The sequence below is a fragment of the Euprymna scolopes genome, chromosome 17 (genome assembly GCF_053919585.1).
Source record: "Euprymna scolopes isolate OS-2025 chromosome 17, ASM5391958v1, whole genome shotgun sequence".
NCBI lineage: Eukaryota > Metazoa > Mollusca > Cephalopoda > Sepiida > Sepiolidae > Euprymna > Euprymna scolopes.
Genome location: NC_136498.1, coordinates 805,262 through 828,120, shown reverse-complemented (window position 1 = coordinate 828,120; position 22,859 = coordinate 805,262). Strand labels below are relative to the sequence as shown.

Below are 22,859 nucleotides of genomic sequence, written 5' to 3'. Positions count from 1 at the left end.
AGGTTTGACACTGTCTAAGTTGCAACTTCTATCCCATCGCCGCAATGTTGCATCCCTGTGGTTGTTTTACAAGTACTTATATGAAATGTGCCATAAAGAACTTACATCATTTGTTTCACCTTAATGTAAATATACTTTCGTCTGAACTCCAATCCCTGGTCCCCCCTCGCCAATCTTTCACGAAAAACACCCGTCTAGCTGAATCCACTGTGAAAAATTTCCCCCCACTCTATATCTGTGCCTAAATCAAAACGCAGATTTCATGAACAAAGCTTCTTTCTTAGAAATGCACGCCTGTGGAACTCTGTTCCGTCTGCCTGCTTCCCTCCGGACTACAACTTGGATGTCTTCAAGTCTAATGTTAACAAATTCCTTATGAACCGCCCCCCTAATTAAACACTTCATCAAATCTCCTCACTAACGTAATGTACTTGCAATAACCCTTATCCCTGAGTGGCTTCCGGGCCTTGATAAATGGTGATCACTGTGTAAAAAAAAAACAAAACAAAAAACTACATATCTAGTAGTAAAATCTCACGCTTTCAATGTAGAAGTTACCAGTTACCGGAAAACATTCTACTCTAATAGCTTCTTTCTTCAAATCGCTTGCTTTGTAATTCCCTCCCAACTTATTGTTTCCCCGATTGTATAAATATGCAGAAATTCAAATGCAATTTCAACAAACATCTTTCTGCACAACTCCCCACTTAGAATGCCCCTTTTGGGGAAGTTGGGATTTTCCCCACATTAAAAACCAGCCTTGTGCCTAACTTTGCCCTCCTGAGAAGGTAGGTAAATAGAAACAACCGGTGGAATGAACAAATAACTTATTAAGAGAAATCGTTTATCCAAGAAGATGTCTTAAAAAGTATTTGTTTGCATTAGACTTGAAAACGACCATATCGTAGACGAATAAGAAGCAGCTTCATTAAATTTTGTTCGGTAGATAGGACTTTCTAGGAAAAAAACTTCTTTATGTAAATTCTGTTTGGTCTTGAATACAGCACGTACAATGAACATATCGGCAGAGCAGAGAGAGGTTACTACCATCTCTTCTGTGTGAAAGCAGCTGTGAGGAAAGGAAGAGATTATTTCTCATTTGATTATGAATTCGGTTTTATACTTTGTCAATGCAAGAAAGATTCCCCGAGCGAAACCTCTTCAGATATGACAGCAGTACTCATTCTTAGAATGGATATGGCTTTTATACAGGTAAATGATTGTATCAGGAGTAATATCTTTTCTAGCGCGATAGAATGATGCAACCATTTTCCTAGCAATATATTTTATGTACGTCTGGAGTAATGTTATATAACGTGTATATGATGGTTGGTTGGTTGGTTGGTTTACGGCATATCAACCCTTTTCAGGTTATTTAATGCCGAATCCAGTGATTTTGAATAAATTTTTTTAATAGAATATTTTTTTTCCAGTCGGTTTCTATTTAACCCATAGTTGGAACCCTAACAGGTACTACCACTCCGGGTCAGAGTGGACCTGGGAGCAATGGCAATTAAAGGGTGGCTCCACTCTCCCCAAAGCCTGCAAGCTGGGGCCTCACCATCGGATATAGTTTAAGGTCATATGCAGGACCATGTGTATATGAATATGTTCCATAACGACGTATATGTTGAATAGTTGCATCTATATTTTATTTGTATATTCATGTATGTGTAAATGCGTGTATGTATATACGTCGTATCAGTTAGTTGATCGTCTAGTGTGTATATTTTAACATTTATACAACAGTTCTAACGGGAAAAAATTACCGTGGACGTATCAAAACAGTTGCAGACAAGCAGTTCTTTTAAACGGTTTTAATAACACAACACATACCTGAATTATTTGAGAACATTTATTTTCATGATTTCGGCTGACGTCTGCAAAGATCACAACGTCTTTACATCTTGGCTGCCTGAGGAAACGCCGCTCCCTGCGTTATGGAAAAACTAACTCCCCCTTTTAGTCGTCCGTTCTCTCTGATGTCCCGCTTACGACTGACTAGAATCTCCCCAAATCTATATCTCATTACGTGTCTCAGACCAACAGCTGATGTAACCTCAATCTAGTTATCTGTTTATGCAAACCAAAAATTATGTTTGCATCTATTTTCTATTTTCAGATTTCTTTGTAGCGACATTATTTGCTGTCAATCACTTTTTTCCCAATCTAATTGTTTATTTTTCTAATCATAACAATTGATCCAGCGACTTGCTGTCGCTCGAATCAATAATAATAATAATAATAATAATAATAATGTATTTGACCCTTGGCCCTGTCTGTCACAGTTAACACAGATACTACGCTATGATCACATCCAAAGGGTCACAACATTACATTAAGAGTCAACTTATTATATAACTTATTTATAGAATGGGACATTTTTAAGGAGAGAGCCATTCATTTCAACCAGGAAGAAGAGCCGAGCCTTGGTGGTGAGTTATCTCCCCTTTGGGTACTCTTCTGTTGCTAAGTCAGATAGGACTACATTTTCTTGTATTTGTTATCATATATGGTATTGGCTGACATCATGTTTGAACCATTTTTATTGAATGTATGAAGAATAAAATGCTTACCACAATACGGCCTTCTTCCAATTGTGTTCAGAAAATACATTCCTTTTGGCGCGCTTTTCCTTAAATGATATCCCATTGTGATGTATTCACCATTCTTGCATTTTCCGAGCGTGAAGTTCTGGCTGCTGTCGCATTGAACCGCCGTGAAGCAAGTTGATTTGATGGACTCGATGTAAAGAAATATAGCGCGACTATGGCTGCAGCCGACGGAGTTAGTGGCGTCTAAAAAATACAAAAAAAAACAGACAAACAAATTAATCCATTTTATTGGACGGGAGAGGACAATGAGTAAAACCACAAGTGAGTAATTGGAATGTCATTATAAGCACAAAACAACAAAGGTGACTATTACTAACCATAAAAAATAATCTGTTGTTACTTCAGTTGAAACCACCATCTACTATATATTACCTATATAAAAGACATGAGTAATCTATTTTATACTACTGATTGAAAAGACATGACTAACCTATTTTATACTAGCGGAGTGAAAGACTTCACTAATCTATTATATATTACCGGTGTGAAAGACATGTTTAATTTGTTATATATTACTGGTGTGGAAGACATGACTAATCTATCGTATATTAACGGTTTGAAAGATATAACCAATCTGTTAGATATTACTGGTGTAATAGACATGAATTATCAGTGTGAAAAACAGGACGAATCAGTTATATATTACTAATGTGAGAGACATGACATATTAAATATTACTGGTGTGAAAAACCTGATTAATCTGTTATATATTACCAGTTTTAAAACCATGACTATTTTATTATATAATCGAGTTAGAGTATAAGTGTCCTCTAATGTATAAGAACAATTAATGTCTACAGTATATTTAATGTAAAAAAATAAAAGAATTCTTGGCTTATGAATACGTCTTGATGTGTTGCAGTTGGTTACTATGTTTCTATTTGGTTTATTTTATTTTACAATATTGCCTTTTGTAGAGAGTGATGCCATATTTGAAAATTTCTGAGTGTTCGTTTTTGTAATAAGATTTAGATTCTAGAATAAACGTATTGTCAGCTCTCAGCCAATGAGATCTGGCGAAATGTTAGAAGGGAAATTTATTATTTTTTAATTGGGAAATGGAAATATGATATGAGTATATGATCCAGTTAATAAGGATGAAATCTCATTCTGTCGAAACTGCAGAGATTCTCCCGGTGATGAAAGGGGGTGGTCAGAGGACTTGTGATTTAGAGGGGAAAATAGGAACTACTTCGTTTAAATATGGTTGAAGTTGTGCTGATGTTTCTTTTAGGATTAGGTGTGGGTTTTTATTATGACGAATAAATGTGTTAATAAAGGCGTTTTAAAGTTTCATAATATAGTGACTAATAGTTTAGACATAATAAATTTGTATGTGGCATCTGTTGTTTCAAACCTACGGTATTTTGGTCCAGGGAAGAATTTCTGCAATCAAAATATTATATACAAGATTACAAAAATATTTTTTGTGTTTAGAATGACATTTTGAAATTAAAATTGTTTTTCAAGTATTTCCAGTACAAACTTTGCGATATGATAGCAAGATATCAAAGGTATGGCTAATTTATTCTCTACTATCAATGCAAAAGCCATAACTAATCGATTCTATAATCGAGCTTAACTATATATTCTTTCATGCGTGTCAAGTTTGAATACTAAAACTATAGATCTGAAATGAAATATCTTCACCTACAATGCTATAAGAAATAAGTCGTAATAAAGTTTATTTAAACTGTAAAAAAATTAACAGGGTTCATCGGCATTACTCGGGTCAAACGTATAACATAACTTCTCTCCTTCTCTTTTTTTCCTTCTGTTTTCTTTCCTCTCCTTTCAATCTACTCTTTCTTTTTTGCCAGCTCATTCCTCTTCCTGGGTATACACACATACAGAGCGTAACAAATATAACTTATAAAACAACAGAATTACTCTCCTTAGTATGATAACAGTAAAAATCGATTTTACTTCTTGATAACATTAAATAATATAAATGGCTATTTGACCTACAAAGAACCAATCTCTTTTTTCGAAATATTTATATATAATTTTTCGAGGTAACCAAGCTTTGTAGGGGTTTGTTGAGTATTTTTCAAGTTTTAGTGATGCATACAGATGTTAGTCCTTTGACTTATGCATAATCTCTGCGATGTTTCGTGTGTATTGTTCGATATATGCAATAACGCTTTTGTAATGTATGTTATGAAATTTAAAATGAAGATTTGCATTTTAGTGTATATCATTTTAGTAATTCATCTTACTAAAATACGTTTACTAAAATACAATATAAGATTAAATCATTTCCAACATAAATGAAATGTTACCAAAACAGTATGATTCTTTTTACAAATTTGTAGGAACACAAAAAAAAAACACATTTAAAAAGTAAATTTGCTACTTACTTTTGATGCCAGTGTTGTACGCTCTGATCGCCAAATCAAGCCACGTCCCTTGGCATCCAGGTTGTTTTTTACCTCCATTTGGGTAAAAGTCGATATCACCCATTGGTTTCATCGTTCCAAAACCTGAATCAGATATGATTTTATTTATATCACAATATTATATATATATATATATATATATATATATATATATATATATATATATATATATATATATATAGATGCGTGCGTGCGTGCGTGCGTGCTAGCTGTATATACCCTGCATTGTCATGTCGAAACATATTGCCGGGTGGAGGATTTAGCCAAATACTATCTGAGATACACCGAATATTCTAACTTCTTGAGATTTTCCTGAAAGTAACCCAAATGTTGGATTTATGGAATAATAAAGCACATTACCCATATTTATCTACGAAAATAAAGCAAGAAATAACTCTCATAACTTAAACAGCAAGTAACTAAAGTAGTAAAATAACTAAATAAGTAAAGCTTACTTCCGTTTTTAAACGCAACTGGTTTAAAGTATTAAAAATAGATTACATTAAATATAAATTAAATTGAGAATAAATAAACTTTAAATAATATTACTAAACAAAAAAAAACACTTCAAACAATTCTGTTCTAATAACTATTAATAATATGGAGTTAATTATTATAATATGTTTTTCATTAATTTAATATATCAATAAGGTAACTTCTGTAATGTAAATTCTCATTTGAATAAACAATATATATAGAAATGATGTTCAAATAAAAGTGCATAAAAGTCTGTTGTCAGCATAAAAATTACTTCACGATAAAATGTTAATAACATTTTCAACAAAAAAGTAAACGAACAGAAATACGACTTTATTAAATTAGATAAGTGTGTGTGTATGTATGTATGTATAAAGACATTATTAACATTGTTTCAAATAACAGAAATCGCCTGCTTAACCATTTTTTATATTCATAAATTTCTTTAGATTAATGTTGTGAGGGAATCACTCTCCAAATGGACTGATCCATCTTCCATATAAACTATAACTCATGGCATCACGGGCAGGTATCTAATTCCAGAGCGACCCTCGCATACTCTGTCAATTACCAACACTTTCCGTTTGTAACCTTTCCGTTGTTTTCATGTAATACTCGTTTTAAAGTGTTATCCGTTGTTCTGTTCTTCTTGTGGCTATTTGCGAGCCATAACAGTTAACAAAGACATTTATGTCGTAATTCAATAGTTTACGGTTAGAGCTCTAAATTTAAATTAGCATTTTTGTTATTCTATCAAGCTTAAGTTTGAAATAGCATTTTCTTTGGTCTAAATTTGACCTAGCAATTTCGTTTGGCTATTTTGTTTAAGTTTGTGGTGAGAATTTTTTATTGGTCTATCATGCTTAAATTTGAAATAGTATTTGCATTGGTCTTATACGCATAAGTGTGAAATAACATTTTCATTATTTTGTCATGCTTATGTTGGAGGTTTTCTTTTCGTCGTGTTTACAATTCGATAAAGTTATTGATTAACAGCTGGTAATGTTACCTTTTATAGCCAAGAACATGGTGCCGTCCGTGTGAATGACATCAACGAACTCTGCATCGTCAGCGTCAAGCCGAACCTTTGGAACAGTGTCTTGGAAATTCGGTCCAGCTGGATCCAAACCTGAAAAAATAAATAACGAAAACGAAATAAGTTTCTTATTCATGGAGATTTAGTATCCGTCTGAGATCGAAACTATACTATTACTTCTCTTAATTGCACGATTAAACTATTTATTATATATTATTTTTTGCTCTAACGTACTTTATATATGACCGTATAAAATTATTAACTTTTGAATATGATCATATAAATTTGTGTGATCCTATACAATTGTGAATTTATTAATGTGACCCTATAAAATTGTGACTATAAAATTTGGAATGCTTCAATGTGAGTCTATAAAATTGTGAATTTCTGATGTGGCCCTATAAAATCATGTGGTACTATAAAATTGGGAAATTTTTATTGTGACATATATAATCACGTGACCCTATAAAATTGAAGGATTTTTTTTAACGCGGGCGTATAAAATTGCTAATTTTTTAATGCTTCCGTATAAAATCGCGCGTTCGATAATAAATAATAAATAATAAATAAAATTATGCAGTATTTTAGTCATGATAGAAAAAGAAAATAAATTTTCTTTCTTCCCTTGCTTGTTCATCGACAAGTCAAAGCAGAGACTGCCCTTAAAACTACTAGCATAATTAGAGTTGCTGAGCATAGACTGGACCCTTTATTTTCTTTCCTTGAACCCCCTTCATATCGTTACAAAGTCTCGCTTACCTGAGATGCGATAGACATGCTTCAGGTGGTTGGCCGTGTAACTAGCGATATGGGCTCCAAGGCTGTGACCAATTAGGTGTAACTTGTTGAAGCGCTTTTTTGCGTGGGTGGGGTTTAGATGAAGTAGGATATTGGCAATCTGTTTGCCGACCACACGGGTGTTCGCCACAGCTTGCTCATAGGGAAACCCAGCTCCGCCGCTCCAATCGACGATGATAACGTTCATTGGTTCCTACAAACAAAGAAACAAAAAAAATAGAAAAATAAAAACTTAGATTAGAATCAAAAGTTTACAAGAAGATGCGGAAACAAGGTGTGCCTATTCAATATATACGCTTAGATGTGATAATTGTATTTAAAACTTTTTACTATTCAGGGATAAGGAAATGAGTCATTTGTGCAATTTCAGATTTCATCAGACGTATCACTTGTTATTAAAATGGTCCATAACGATGCTCATGCTAGACGATCCCTCTTCTGAGGCACAGATCCAAATACTGTACGAGTTTCAATTTTCGCTTGGTGGTATTATTTGTTTATATCTAGGCTCGTGGATTAATATCGCTGATTTCATAATATAATCCTTGGAAACAATATTATCAACAAAAATGCAGCCTAATTCATAACATATTGACTGATCGTCTATGATTTTATATTTTAACAACAAGAGCAGTTGAGCACAACATTTATGACTAAGACATTTCTCCCCAATTCTGCCGATCTTCTCAAGTACCACAGTTTGACGTATGTTGAAAAACTACTTGATGTTAAAGGCACGCTAAATACAATTCTAATAAAACATATAGGAAAATAATGGAAATAGTATTTTCATGAGATAGGAATGAAAAAGGTACAAAGCCAATTATATAAGTTCTGTCTTTATTGTAAGACTTCTTACAGAAGAAGTCTAAAGATGAAACGTTGATGGACACTTGGTTTTTTTCCTTTTTTATCTCTCCTCGTTCTCTCTCTCTCTCTCTCTCTCTCTCTCTCTATATATATATATATATATATATATATATATATATATATATATATATATATTGTATGAGTTATTTGTCCAGTTTCGGCTTTCCCCGGACGTATGGTTTTTTAATCAAAGGAAATCCATTTAAGTGGTTCCTCTCTGAGACAGAGATTTCAATTCTGTACGAATATCATTTTTTTTTTTCACTTTTTGGTATTCTTTGTTAATATCTAGCTGCGCAAATTACAAGGACCAAGGCATGATTCCAGTAATCCATGTGCTTTGTTAACATGCCTTAACATTTCTTCAGCAAACTTTTTGCGGGCTTTCTTGTGTGTCGTCTTCAAAAGATGCTTTCTCTTGGGCTGACATGGCTGACAGCCATGCACACCAATTTGATGTAGAGTGAGGCGTATCGTCCAAGTACTAACAGGACGACCCCATCTTCAATCTCTGCAGCAATGCTGGCAGCACTCCTATGCCGATCTTTCAAAGAATGCAATTGGATGTGACGCTTAGTACGTGCACTCGGCTTCTTTGGACGACCCACCAGAGGTGTATTCTGAGTGGACCCTGCTTTTTTAAAATACTGGATGATCTAAGCCATTGTGCTGTAGTTCATTATCAGGGTGTTGACAATTTTCTTGAAGTCTCGCCAATCTTCATATAGCGCCACAATACGTTTTTAAGATCCTCAGAGAGTTTTTTGGCCATGTGCTGCCACGTTGGAACTTTCAGTGACCAGTACGAGAGAGTGTGGGAGTTGCACTACAAATTTGAATGAAACAGACCTGGTTCTACGGACACACAGGCCTAGTAACACTAATGAGTCACATGACATTTTGGAAGTAAAATGACAAACAGTACTTAATTTGGACATTTAGGGGTGTAGTTTCTTAGGGGTGTACTTACTTTTTAGGCAGGTGTATAGCTTTTAATGGCTATACTTTGAGTTATTTTGAGAGGAAAATAAATAAGCTCTGTTATATAAGCTGCACACAGACTAGTTTTCATTGTGCCAAAGTTTTACTTTGTCAGTGCTGTCCCATGATGAGATATACTCAAATATTTTTAAAAATGTTGAGATGAACTCACTTTGTGATACACTGTACGGAAGTAAGTTTCCTACACAATTCAAAATTAATCAATAAAATGAAGGAAGAGGAGGTGAGTTAGCTGCTTGTATAAGTAAAATAGGAAATTCTGTATATTTTCATATGTATTCCAGTTGTGTCTGATGATTAGCTATTTTATGTCTGATGATTAGCTATTTGGGAATATCTTTTAACGAAATAATGTTTAAGCTTATCCAAATAATTAAGTAACGATTGTAACACTGAAGAATAATCTTCTGATAAACCTGTTAATATATATATATGTGTGTGTGTGTGTGTGTGTGTATGTGTGTGTGTTTGTGTGTGTGTGTGTCTGTCTGTGTCTGTGTGTGTGTGTGTGTGTGTATATTGTTGCCTTGCTTATTACGAAATTATATGCACACACATATTTATATGTTGAAAGAATTATATGTTGATTTTAATATTTATGAGGAGACATCAAAGTGGTGCAAAACTGTTCAGGTGGTAGAATTAATGATGCTGGTATTCTAAGTTTATATCAGCCCGATTTTTTTTATGACACAAAAATAAATGGGCCATGAAGTGAGAGACGTGGTCAGAGAGAATCTCCGAGTTTCAAACTATTTGTAACTGATCTTATCAATGTCAACTGTGCAGCTGATGAGCATCCATTATTATTTATGTGATATTTCGTCTAGTGTTGTCGGCGCCGAAAAAAGGAAAAGCTTCGGCTTTGAAAATGGATCACGTGACCACACGGTTAGAATTTCAGATTTCCTCTCCATATAGAACTGAGATATCTATCTGATGAAATTCTGTTTTTGGTTATTTATATATATATATATATATATATATATATATATATATATATATATATATATATATATATATATATATATATATATATATATTCATTCAAACTATCATGTAATTGCCATCGCTACTATTATTATTCATTTATGTCAAAATGTGAAATATGAGACTCTTCATCTGGCTGCGAAATAACCGCTTTCATTTAGTACACTCGTCCTAAATCAAAGAAAAATGATATAAATCATTTGACAGGAAACATAGAATTAAAAAGACAAAAAAAATGTAGATCTATTATGATAATCAGTTATAAGTTATCTTTCTTGTAATAGTTTGTTGTTATTCAGTTTCCATTAACAGATCGCTCTACTGACGTCACGTCAGAAATGGAAACGAGGCTTTATCCTCTTTTTCGTTCGATGTAGCATAGAGTTGGAACGTAGAAAATATCATCTCTTTATTGTAGTGGTACGGGTAAAATGGCTATTCTGATAGCTTATTTAGTTTACATTTGGGATTCTTTTCTTGCATCCTTACACCATAAATACAGTTACCGCATCACCAGAAATATATTTATTTTCCACCATAATAAATTTATTTTACCAATAGAAATAACTTATTTTACCACAATAAATATATTGTTTTACCATAAGAAATATTTTTTTTGTCACTAGTAATAATGCTGTTTCATCAGCAAAAATAGTTGTGTTTTACTAGTGAAATAAATTTATTTTACCAACGGAACTAAATTTAATTTACCAGCAGATATATTTTACTAAAAGAAATAAATCTGTTTTATGAATTGAACGAATTTGTATTGATACCAGAAATAAATCTATTTTACCATTAAAAAAATTTAAGTTAACCTCTGAAAATAAATTTATTTTACCTCCAAAAATGAATTTAATTTTTAATGAATTTATTTTACTATCAGAAGAAAATTGTTTTACCACCAAAAATGATTTATTATCCAAACAAAATTAATTTTAATTTGTCAACAGAAATATTTTCACTAACAGAAAAATGTTTACCATTTTATGTTATGAACGGAACGACTTTGTATTAATATGAAACAGAAATTCATTTACCACCAAAAATAAGGTAATAAATAAATGAATTCTTCACTAAAATTATTTACTTTACCAATCAGAATATTTTATTTTACTAGCAAAAAGTACTTTTTATTACCAGAAAACTATTTTATCACTAAAATAATATGTTTATCACGAAAAGTACATTTCTTTCACCACCAGAAATAAATTTATTTTCACAAAAAATAGAAATCATTTTACTACCGAAATAAATTAATTTTATTAGTAGAAAATATTATTTTCCCACAAGAAATTTATTTTACAATCAAAAATAACTTTTGTATTTCCACCTGATATAAATTTATTTGACTATAAAAGAATAAAATTGTTTCACCACCAAAAATAAATCAGTTTTACAGTTTGAAATAAAATTATTTTATTACTAAACATAAAATTACCAAGCGAAACAAAAGCAAATAAAAACAACAAATAAAGCAGAAAATAAAGATTTTGTTTGATTTTTTCGGTTCAAAATCGCATTCCCATACACCTCTAGTTCATTTGATTCCAAATATATGTCACGTGTGGACAAATATATGTCACGTGTAAACGATCCTAATAGGATCGAAGAGAATTGATTATTCTATAAAGCAAAAATCCAAACTTTATAAACAGAGCGAAATTGTGATTTGTCAAACTAACGATGTTTAGTAGTATAAATGGCATTGCTATCACACACAACGCCACTCGACATGTCGCAAATTGCAGCGTTGACATTCCGACTAACTCAAACATTATTACACTATCCGAATATCACCAGAGCAAATAATGTTTTTAACCTTTCATGCTTGTCATTGGCTTGTCGCCCATATCGACTTCATCATAATTTTCTGTACCAACAATGTCATCATTACTGCAAGCGTAGACCGAACAGCGTCGAAACGAGAAACATTTCCGAGACCCACCGGATGTTAATGGCGGGGTAAGATAAAAAAAAATGTTTTGTAAATTTTGTAGATGAGCACTGATAAGTTGTATTATTAGGATATTTTCGACTACTATCATCATCGGTGTTCTTATGTTTATCCAACGTTTCGGTCAATGCAGCATCCGGCCTTCTTTCAGGTGCATTTTGTTCGAACTAAGGAAACATTTAGTCGAACTTGGAAATCTTTAATATTTCCGAGTTCGACATATAAATTAATCCTGCAAGCAATAGACTTGTTATGACTGTGACATTGTTGGGACTATGACATTGTTGGGACCATGATTATCATGATGAGAATAGTAGACCGAATGGTGCAAATAAAATAGTGTAGAAGGTGGACGTTGGGTTTCATTTCGGTAGTGTGTTTTTTCTGCTTCCCTTATTTTATCATTTAGTCATCACATTCCATGAGCAGTGTTTATGACAAAGGGGGAAGAATTGATGCTTTCTAGGCCGGAATCTATCCATCTCATATATATCGTATGGTTGATTTTAGCCCTAGAAGTGATGTTTTTAAACACATTTTTAGCTCCTTACATCAAGTGACTTCATCCTTTGTCACATGACATCTCCAGATTAGTACTGTAAGGAAACACGGAGGAATTCCAAAAACGCAGTCTGTGCGAAGAAAAATATTAGAGTAAAAGTTTCAACGGTAAAGGGGTGTGATTTTGTTGCTTGTCGGGTTAATTTGGAGTATGTACATTGAGGGGATACAAGTGCTACGAGTTCATCAGGGCACATACCATTAAAGTACTTGTAAAAAAGCGCAGGGTAAGAAAGAAGTATAAGTTTTTAGGTAGTGGATTATCACTAGATTGATTAAAAATTCAAAGATTGGAGACTGATGCGGCGATAATTTTTAATCTGAATTCTTTTATTATTTCGTACTTCAAAACTAGCATCACTCAGGCAAATTTCTAGTGATCGGGGAAGCAAAATTCGGCATAGTATATGTTTTCGATTTTAGAGAGGACAGAATGTAGATTAGAAGATCATTTCAAGTTGAAGATCCGCAAAAAATTCCGATCATGATCTAATTTTTTAAAACTTAAGTGTAATATCATATAATATGGTGGATATCATTGGCTACAATATACACCGACTAGAGAGTCTTGATGATATACAGAACAAAAGTTATCAAAGTCTAACTTTTAACTTTTTCCTTTAATTGACTTTGGCTTTCATCCTATACATCCCAAAATTTAATCAGTTCTCAGTTTCATCGCTGTAATATTACATCCCTTTTTTCTGTTTTACAAGTATTTTAATGAAGTGTGCTTTGGTGACCTCGTACCACTTGTGCCCCCTCGATGTACATACGCCCGACCAACCCGTTAAGTAGCAAAATTCCACCTCTTCACGCTAAAGTTCCATAGATGCTGGAAAGCCTTTACTTTATGTTTCTTATTTCGGACTGCTAGATTGGACATTTTTTATGTACTTCTTGTTTCACTGACTGTAATATGAACATACAGCTTGCTACACAAATCCCTACAAAGTGTTTTTGTATATATTGTCCCAAATAGTAGCCCCTTGCATCTAAGTGGCAATATTCCTTATTTGGAGCGATTAAACAAAATAAAGATCATGGTCGATATTTCCACAAAAGTTTGGTGACGATTGGTTAAGCGATGCTAATGCTAGGTTGTAAGCAAACAAAACTATCGACGGAAAACATAACCTATCTGATAATTAACATTGGATAATATACAAGCTTGAAAAACAAAAACAAAAATGCATTTGAGAATATGACGTAGATTTGGTTGAAGACAGACACCAAATTTCTATCATTATTCGAGAAGTAAGTGGAAACTGTTAAATACCAATTTCTGAAGTTCAATGGCCATCTCGTCAACCCATGCGAAGACTTCATGATAGGGATTAAAGCCAGGGATTATAACTTTAGTTGGGAGGCTGGCTTTGTAGATTTTGCTGTAGTCTCTGTCGATGCGGAGGGCTTTCTTCTTGTATGAATTAGGGGAATAAATCCAGAAGCGAGTATTGATTCGCCTGGGGCTGTCAGGAAGGAAATATGTATTGTTGAAAGGGGCATCGAGTGAATAGCAACCCAGTGTCTTGAAACACCGGAACTTAATATGACTGGAATATTTCGGACGACGGCTTGCATTAGCTGAAAAAAGAAAAAACAAAATTTAACATTGCAATACTAAACATGCATCGCATCAATTTACTTTAAAATATATATTTCCTCCTGGAAGATTAGTAACATGGAGACATTTCCAATAACCATCTCAAAAAACAACTTACATTATTAATAATTGGTTCTCATTATTACATTATTAATAATTGGTTCTCATTATTACATTATTAATAATTGGTTCATATTATGACATTATAAATGATTGCCTGTTTATGGTATATTAACCCTTTTTTTGGATTTTGTTTATACAGAATAGAGAATAGAATTTAAAAAAAGTACATATCAAGCGATTAAGCATTCGTATTTAAGGCCGCTTGCAGCATATCGGTAAGGCAGTATGGGAATAACCTTATAACAGACCATTATACATGCTTTCTTTATAGATGAACTGATATTACAATCACATTGCCATAAAAAAAACATGTCACTATTTTTAAATAGACCAATAGTCGGAATGAATACTCTGATAGTCATAAACTATTAGTATTTCATGCATTTTGATAAAAAAACTTTTATGATTTATTTCTTATTCTAACTTGACTTTTTTTATTTACTGTTGTTATTCTATGTTTTTTACAATAGAAAAACAAGTCCAATAAATTGCATTTATCTTGTTATAATTTAATTGTAATCACACTCAATTATGGTCACAACACCTATGTTCCTTATTTTTATTTATTTTTTGTTCTTTTTTACATCAAACAAGGCGCATTGCTACTTGAAACATAAGAGGCTACTATCTGTGACCGTGTCTAACAGAAGATTATGGGGAGTTGAGAAGCGAAAGGTCTATTCCCATTACATTTAAACTTTTGCAGGTACGTACAGTCAAGAAAGCAGAAACAGAAAGGGAATTGCAAAGTCTTGTTGTTAGAGGGAAAAATTATTAGAGTAGAAGGCTTTCTGGCATCTAGGGACCTCAACAGCGAAGGGATGCTATTTTGTTGCATATCAGGTTAGTTGTAAAACTTTTCGTTGTTTATTTATATAAATATACACCTAAGGTTAGGTCGTGGGGGTGCTGCATTAATTCATGCAGTGTGTCTTGGGAAAGAATAGCCTGGCGACGCCCATCACTCTATAGGTTACGAGCGCATACAGCACCTGGCATTACCAAATAGTCACCCATTTTAGTATCGGCCAGGTTCAACATCGATTAACTTGGGTGATCTAACGGGAACCGATGTGTGAACGTGATTATGCCGTGTATAAATATATAAATATAAATATATACCTAAACAGAGCTATAAAGGGAAGTTCATTTTAGTGCCAAGCAACCAATAATGTGTAATCTTCTCTGTATATTTTTAACCAGAAAAATGTTTAAAGGTTAATGAATGAATGTTTCAAGTATTTCGAACTTTTCCAAACGATAGCAAAGTCTCAGATGAAAAGATGTGAACTCTTTTGAAATGAACGGTTTTAAATTTGATACTTGTTTTCCTCACTCTCTAACATTCGGTTGTCGGTTTTGTTTGTCTGTACGAGAAAGTAGGATTTCTAATGTTATTTATAATCTGTTTTTACTCTGTTTTTGTTGTTCCGTGCACTTTTAGTCATGGGCGGGCCAAAGATTTACGTTTCATATTTTGTTTGTTTGTTGTTATTAATGAAACCTGAATTTGACGTCAAGAATCACGTGTACGCGACGCATGCGTTTCAAAACAATATAACCTTCTGAACTCAATTAGATTTACCCTCTTTCTTGCCTTAACTGTTTATTCAATTCAGCAAGGCGGTCATGCTGTTTAACGGCCTATGGGTTATGTAATAAGGAAACGCAGTAACCATTGAAACACGAATAATCACATCTCATTCTATGTTTTAAACATAGCTGGACAGAAATTGCAGATTACAAAGTATTAATGCAAAAATAACCACTATAGATCTAGTATGATTTAACTTCTTTGGCTAGCCTGATCTTACCTTAAAGGTGGTGTTTTTGTTTTTATACCAAGTAGAGAATATGTAATCGACAAATAGTCCAACAAAATAAGTGGCTTTTTTTCTGTCAGGGTTCGATACAGTTCTGTGCCATTCTAGCAAATCCAACTCCTCGTGTTTTACCTTGTCTCTTTGAGAAGGGATTAGCTCATTGCTGATAGTGTGAGGGGCCCTTGTCAGGGAATATCGACGGACTTGCTCAGGCATTTTGGTGTCAAAATTCTCTGCCTATCTGTTCAATTTTTATTTTCCGACGTTATGGTACGTCTTGAGATGGAAGTAAATACTAATCTATTTGACTGAAAACAAAGTGCAGTATCTGTTCATTCCAAGTAGCATGATTTTCCAACATTAAAAAACGACTCTGTCTCTAACTCTGCCCTCATAGAGAGGCAGGTAAATAGAAAATTGGCATAATCCGTGACGGTACCTGTTAATTCAGTCACGCACCTCGTAATAACGATAAATATACATGCTTTAATTGCGTAATGTAATGTTTCCCCACGGAATTCCACAATTTTTACGTACTAACGATATAATCTTGTAAGCTATATAAAGATTGAAATGTATATGCGTAGGTATTGTATTAACGCAGCGAGTATAATCTAGTATATATAAATATATGAGAATATTAAGTATTAAAATACACACAGTAAAATAGTATCTTAATAAGGAGAATGGACTCGTCTGGCAATAAATACTTATAATAAACACTACGATTTCTTTTTAAAAATACTCAATCTAGTTCGGCAGTTTGTTAATATGGCGATATTTTTCAATAAACACATAAGAAACTTCGAAGAATAAGAGGAATAACTCTTATTTTCAGTGAGATTTTGTTTGCTTTATAAACTTTGATACCGAATCACAAATAAAAAACAAAACCGTGAAGATTGAATTATTTACTAAAATACATTTGAATACAATAGATCCTAAGCAACGTCACATCGCTACAACTGTTTTTCTTCTTCTAAAAACATTGTGATATCTGATATAGAACCACAAATATAGAGTAAACACTTTAACAAGAAAAACATGTATTAAAAAATGAATGAAATCATGTGAGGAACATTAAGGTTTTTTGGAGGGAGAAAATAAACCAAGAAGACCACCCACCTGTCTCTCATAACCTAGGCAAACCGCCAGGGTGATTTTTGTAAACAGTCTGGAGGCCAGAGTAGGTGAATGACATTTACACACACACACATACGTACATCTGTACACATACACACACACACACACACACACATATATATACGTATATATACGTATATATATACGTATATATACACATATATGTGTGTATATATATAAATATATATATATATACACATATATATGTATGTATATATATATACATACTTATATGCACATATATGTGTATGCATATATATTCATACTTATATACAAAATGATATACATGTATGCATATATATACATACTTATATACAAATATATATATATATATATATATATATATATACATGTGTGCATATATATATACATATATACATATATATATATATATGCATACATATATACAAATATATATTAAGGCAGCCATTGTTAAAAATGTTAAAAATTACAGAAAAGCTTCTATTTAGTGATACCTTTTTATTTTTTCAATTTTTCAATTATCTTTTTTTGTATATGCAAAAAGATAATTGAAAATTTGAAAAAATAAGAAAGAAGCTTTCTGTTATTTTTAACAATATCTGCCTTAATGAAAAAATGCTGCCTAAATGCACGCAATTCAACCATATATATATATATATATATATATATATATATATATATATATATATATATATATATATATATAGTACCACAGGCAAAACAACAAATAAATGACAACTCCTATAACTGTAGTATAGTTTTCACCTCTGGGATTGCTTAGAAACAAGTCTTTAGACTCGGGACCTTCTGGCCTCGGCTCGCTGGCTATTTTTTTTTTCAGTAAAAAATATGTTATTTCTATTATTACGAATATAATAAAATGAAAAATAATTGTAAAAATGAAAAGAACATTCTTTTTGTTTTGTTTTGACAAAAAATGCAATGACTAATTATTCGGCAGCTTTTACGAACTTTAAGGAAATTAAAATTTAAATCAAGAGAAAAAACATTCATTGTAAGGTAAGTTTTATGAATCAACATTTAATTCTTTTGAAGAACAAACAATTGATAGCAAACAAATAAAATTTGATTTTTTAAATGATGTCTTTCTTTTTATGTTTGTTTTTGTACAAATGAAGATGACTATTTAGTTTTCATATTATCAACCAACGATAGCCAACAAATGTCCATCGTAAATTACGTTGACTGCTACGATATCATTGACTAAGTGTTTCGGCGTTTTACGTAAAGTTCCCGGAAAATTCCGATGATAGGACGGTCCATATTCTGCATAGTACCGAATTCTGCTACAGTTGTCTACCCTATTCCATATATCTACAGCCACTTCTTGACTCTATGAATGCAGTCGTTATGATAAATAAGCAGAAGTGAAAAGTGGAACAAAATGAGGAAGCATCCTCTGTTTAACATTTGTACTTTCTGTTCATACAATTTTTTGTGATTTGTCTTCTATTCGTGTTATCTCTTGTGGCCCTTTAATGCTACAAAGCAATTTAAACTTATTCTCGCTTTTCTGTCAGTTCAGTGAACGATGTTTTCACCGTTTTCACCCTGTGACCTACTAAAACCCCAATGAATATTAAGTTACAAAGGAGACACGCACTGCTGACCCTAACCCCGTTCACCTGATCAACGATACGGACCAATGAGGCTCGTCTTCTACTTTTGAATAAACCTTTTAACGGGTTTTCAAAACGGAAGTGTTAATAGCCACATAATCGTTGAAAGGCTCGTTTTCATCGGATCACCAACTCGAAGTTAACCAACATTAAATATGTTCCGTATGCTTTCATGGATATCACTCCAGACAAAGTATGTAGCCACTTAACGTAAGGCACTAAAATACTATTTCAACCATACATTAGAAGAATTCCGACCCAAAGAGTAGAAATTATTCCCGTTTTGTCAGAAACATCACTCATGGAATATGAGATCTAAAGAACAAAATAAAAAAAAAAACGCGAGTTACTGTTCACTTGGATGTGGTCAGCAGTTTAGTCATATATATATATATATATATATATATATATATATATATATATATATATAGAGAGAGAGAGAGAGAGAGAGAGAGAGAGAGAGAGAGATAGATAGATAGATAGATAGATAGATAGATAGATAGATAGATAGATAGATAGATAGATATTAGTCTTGGAAGTTTTTTTAACCTTTAAAACTATAAAACAAAACTTATTTAATTTTTACATTTTTTTTTATCATTCGTTGAAAAACTATTTAGTCAGTAAGTCATTTAATCACCTGCAATCAATGCATCAACTTGCACTCTAGAATTCACTATAGTCCTAATGTTAATTTAAGGGATCATCAGTTGTTTACTATAAAACATCGTCTCGAGGATTTAAAAAATAAAACAGTATATTAAATCATGACTCCCCAGCAGTGTTGATCAAACACTACCTCCCTTAATCACAACTTCAAAAAATATTCCAGATATTGGATCTAGTTATCTACCTATAATTAATTTGGTTAACGTATTCATGTTATTAAAAATATCTTCTTTACCTGCGAGATTCGTCCCAGTCTCATATATATATATATATATATATATATAGAGAGAGAGAGAGAGAGAGAGAAAGAAAGGAGAGAGAAGGGGGCACAGAGAGAGGAGGTGGAACGATAAAATTGTCGCCCTAAGAAAGACATGATTCTATTTCTGTTTGATGAAAACCAGTTTTCTTTTTCTGTTGCAGACTATCTACTAGTTGGCCAATCGTGTACAAATCTCAAGAGAGATAGGAGTCTTCTATCATGTCTGAAAGTGACACAATGTTCAACGAGCGAGATCGGAGATGCGCCGCTGTAGAACTCATCCTTCGATTTATGACAAGAGAACCTTTGCTATCACCCTCAAAATGCATCATTGTATTGCTACGGATAACAGGGACGTGCCAGGGTGACGACAACAAAGGTTATGGTCTTTTGTGTGGTTTCAATTGAGGGACACGTCATGCCATCTCACATCGCCGAGCTCTTGCCGGACACGTATCGAGGCAATGATTGAAGCTGAAGGCGGCTACATTGAATAGATGTTAGCTCTACTACATAAGCAAGTTACATGAATAGATTTTTTCAATAAAAATTGATAAAATTAAGTTGTAGTTCTGTTTTTAGGGCGACAATTTTATCGTTCCACTTTGTACACACACACACACACACACACACACATATATATATATATATATATATATATGCACACATATATATACATATATATACACATATATACACACATATATATACACATGTATATGCGCATATATATATGCACATATATATATACACACATGTATACACATATACACCTATGTACACACACACACACACACACACACACACACACATATATATATATATATATATATATATATATATATATTGGAACAATATCCGTTCTCGAACAGATTAGTTTTGCACCTCTTTTGTGTTAACGTATACAAATTAAAATCAAGATTTAATGAAACCTTGTCTCAAGTGAGTTCAAATCTAATATCTATGTATATTTATTAATTGATGTGTAATAATTATTGTTAAAAATTCTCAAAAATCGCAGGTATCTTAATTTTTACAAATAAAAACAGAAAACAACGGTTTTTTTGATATTCCTACGTTTTAGTATGGATTTTAACTTCATAATTATGGCATTCAATAACAATAAAATACTTAATTTTCAGTTAATCTATGATTTTCTACTCTTTAAGAATTGTTCCTCAGACTAATTTACTCTCCCTGCTCTCTGTTTCTTCGAGCATACCCATATCAAAGAATGCAAATGCTACAATCCCCACCTATGAAGCAACACTTATTTATCTGACTCCTAATCACAGTGACCGCTTCAGTAGCAATATGCCTCGCTCCAGGATAAACAACATCATAATTTAAAATCTGGCTGTTGGGCCGAGATCACAGCGCAGTATCTGTTCTGATGCTACTCTTCACCTTTTTTGTCCTCGGTCAGACTGAGATAATTTTGTTTTCTATCTTTTAGCGGAGCCGGATTTTCCTCACATTCAAAACCGGCATTATGTCTAACTCTGCCCTCGTGGGGAGGCAAGTAAATCGGAATATTATAATTTTACAAAGTCAATAGCCGTTGTTAACAAGCAAAATAAGCAAAGGATGTTCATATCTTCCGATGTGTTTCCTATAAGTTTTGAAGAAGGAGTGTTTCTGAATGTTGCAGGTGATGATCAATAATTTGTATTATCCAGATTAGTTTTATCTGAACTCTTGTTATCACAACGTTTCGGTCGATGTAACCTCCGACTTTCTTCATGCGTATCTTGTCAAACTCGGTAAGTTTTCTATCTAACTCGGGAATCTACACGGAATTTTGAACTAAAGGCTTTATTTAATCCACAGAAAAATGTAAATTACAACAATTTCACCAAATACATTATCCGCTACACCACGGATCGTTGAATGATTCACGTGTTCGACACAATTCACCTGAAAAGGGTCGGAGGTTACCACGAACGAAACGTTGTGAAAATAATATCCCGAACGAGAACAGAAGTCCGAAAATTTCCAATAATACGAATTAAGCACGTGTGTTTTGTGGTTGGTTTAAAGCATGTTTAAAAGGAAATTCGGATAAAATTATTTGGTGAATATTTATCTGAAAAATATTTTTGCGGCAAGAAAATAAAAATATTTATTGTTTTAAAAAATAATTAAATCGTTACAAGTTTTAATAAATAAGACATATTCATTGCATTTATTTAAAGAAAATTTAGTTGTCAACGACAATTATTTTTATGGAAGAAGAAAAAGTAATTATTGACTCTGACATGCATTTATTATTTACCAATTACTATTGAGTGGTTAATATATCGATATGATTATTGAGACGAAATGATATCAAAATATGTAGAATTTTAACGGAATTTCGCTTGTACATAATAAATATTACTTAAAATTAAAAACAATAAAAAGTACAGATCTAAAATTCAACGTTTTGTCCAGCTGTTGCGTGGGCGTTACAGGAAAGAAAAGCTAAAAGTGACAAGAAAACAGCTATGAATATAAAACCTAAGACTGTACCCTAATAAACAAAGTCTCAGACGGCATAGATATAGCACTCTCCCTCGATACTAGCGCACAAATACATGTAACTGGCTAGGATTCTCTAATCACACAGACGTAGCTGGTAGCGCAACACATAGCTTCTCTATATCCCATTCCCTATCTCAGTTGGTTACATTTCCGACACGTTTCCAAGACCAGCAAGATCAACATGCCTCACTTCTAGATCTCTTTCTGACAACGGTTCCCAATGACTGTACAACAATTGCCCTCAGCCCACTCGGGAATGCTGATCACGCTGTGATAATGGTAGAAATCAGCCTAAATTCTCGCCCTAAAACTGAAGACCCACTACTCAAAACAACGAGGTATTACAAAAAGGCTGACTGGGAAGCCATCAGGGAGCTCATCAG

At 32.9% G+C, this 22,859-nt stretch overlaps 1 protein-coding gene across 1 annotated transcript in view; it reads right to left on the bottom strand.

The window, feature by feature from the left end:
* Window positions 1-22,859, bottom strand: part of LOC145296645 (pancreatic lipase-related protein 2-like) — a 69,827-nt gene that overhangs the window by 17,056 nt on the left and 29,912 nt on the right. Inside the window, exons 2-6 of the mRNA XM_080142575.1 lie at window positions 13,985-14,292; window positions 7,287-7,518; window positions 6,501-6,620; window positions 4,976-5,098; window positions 2,577-2,798 (exon numbers count right to left, since the gene is read on the bottom strand). Of these exons, the coding sequence (XP_079998701.1) occupies window positions 2,577-2,798; window positions 4,976-5,098; window positions 6,501-6,620; window positions 7,287-7,518; window positions 13,985-14,292 (1,005 nt within the window). The remainder of the gene's footprint in view (window positions 1-2,576; window positions 2,799-4,975; window positions 5,099-6,500; window positions 6,621-7,286; window positions 7,519-13,984; window positions 14,293-22,859) is intronic.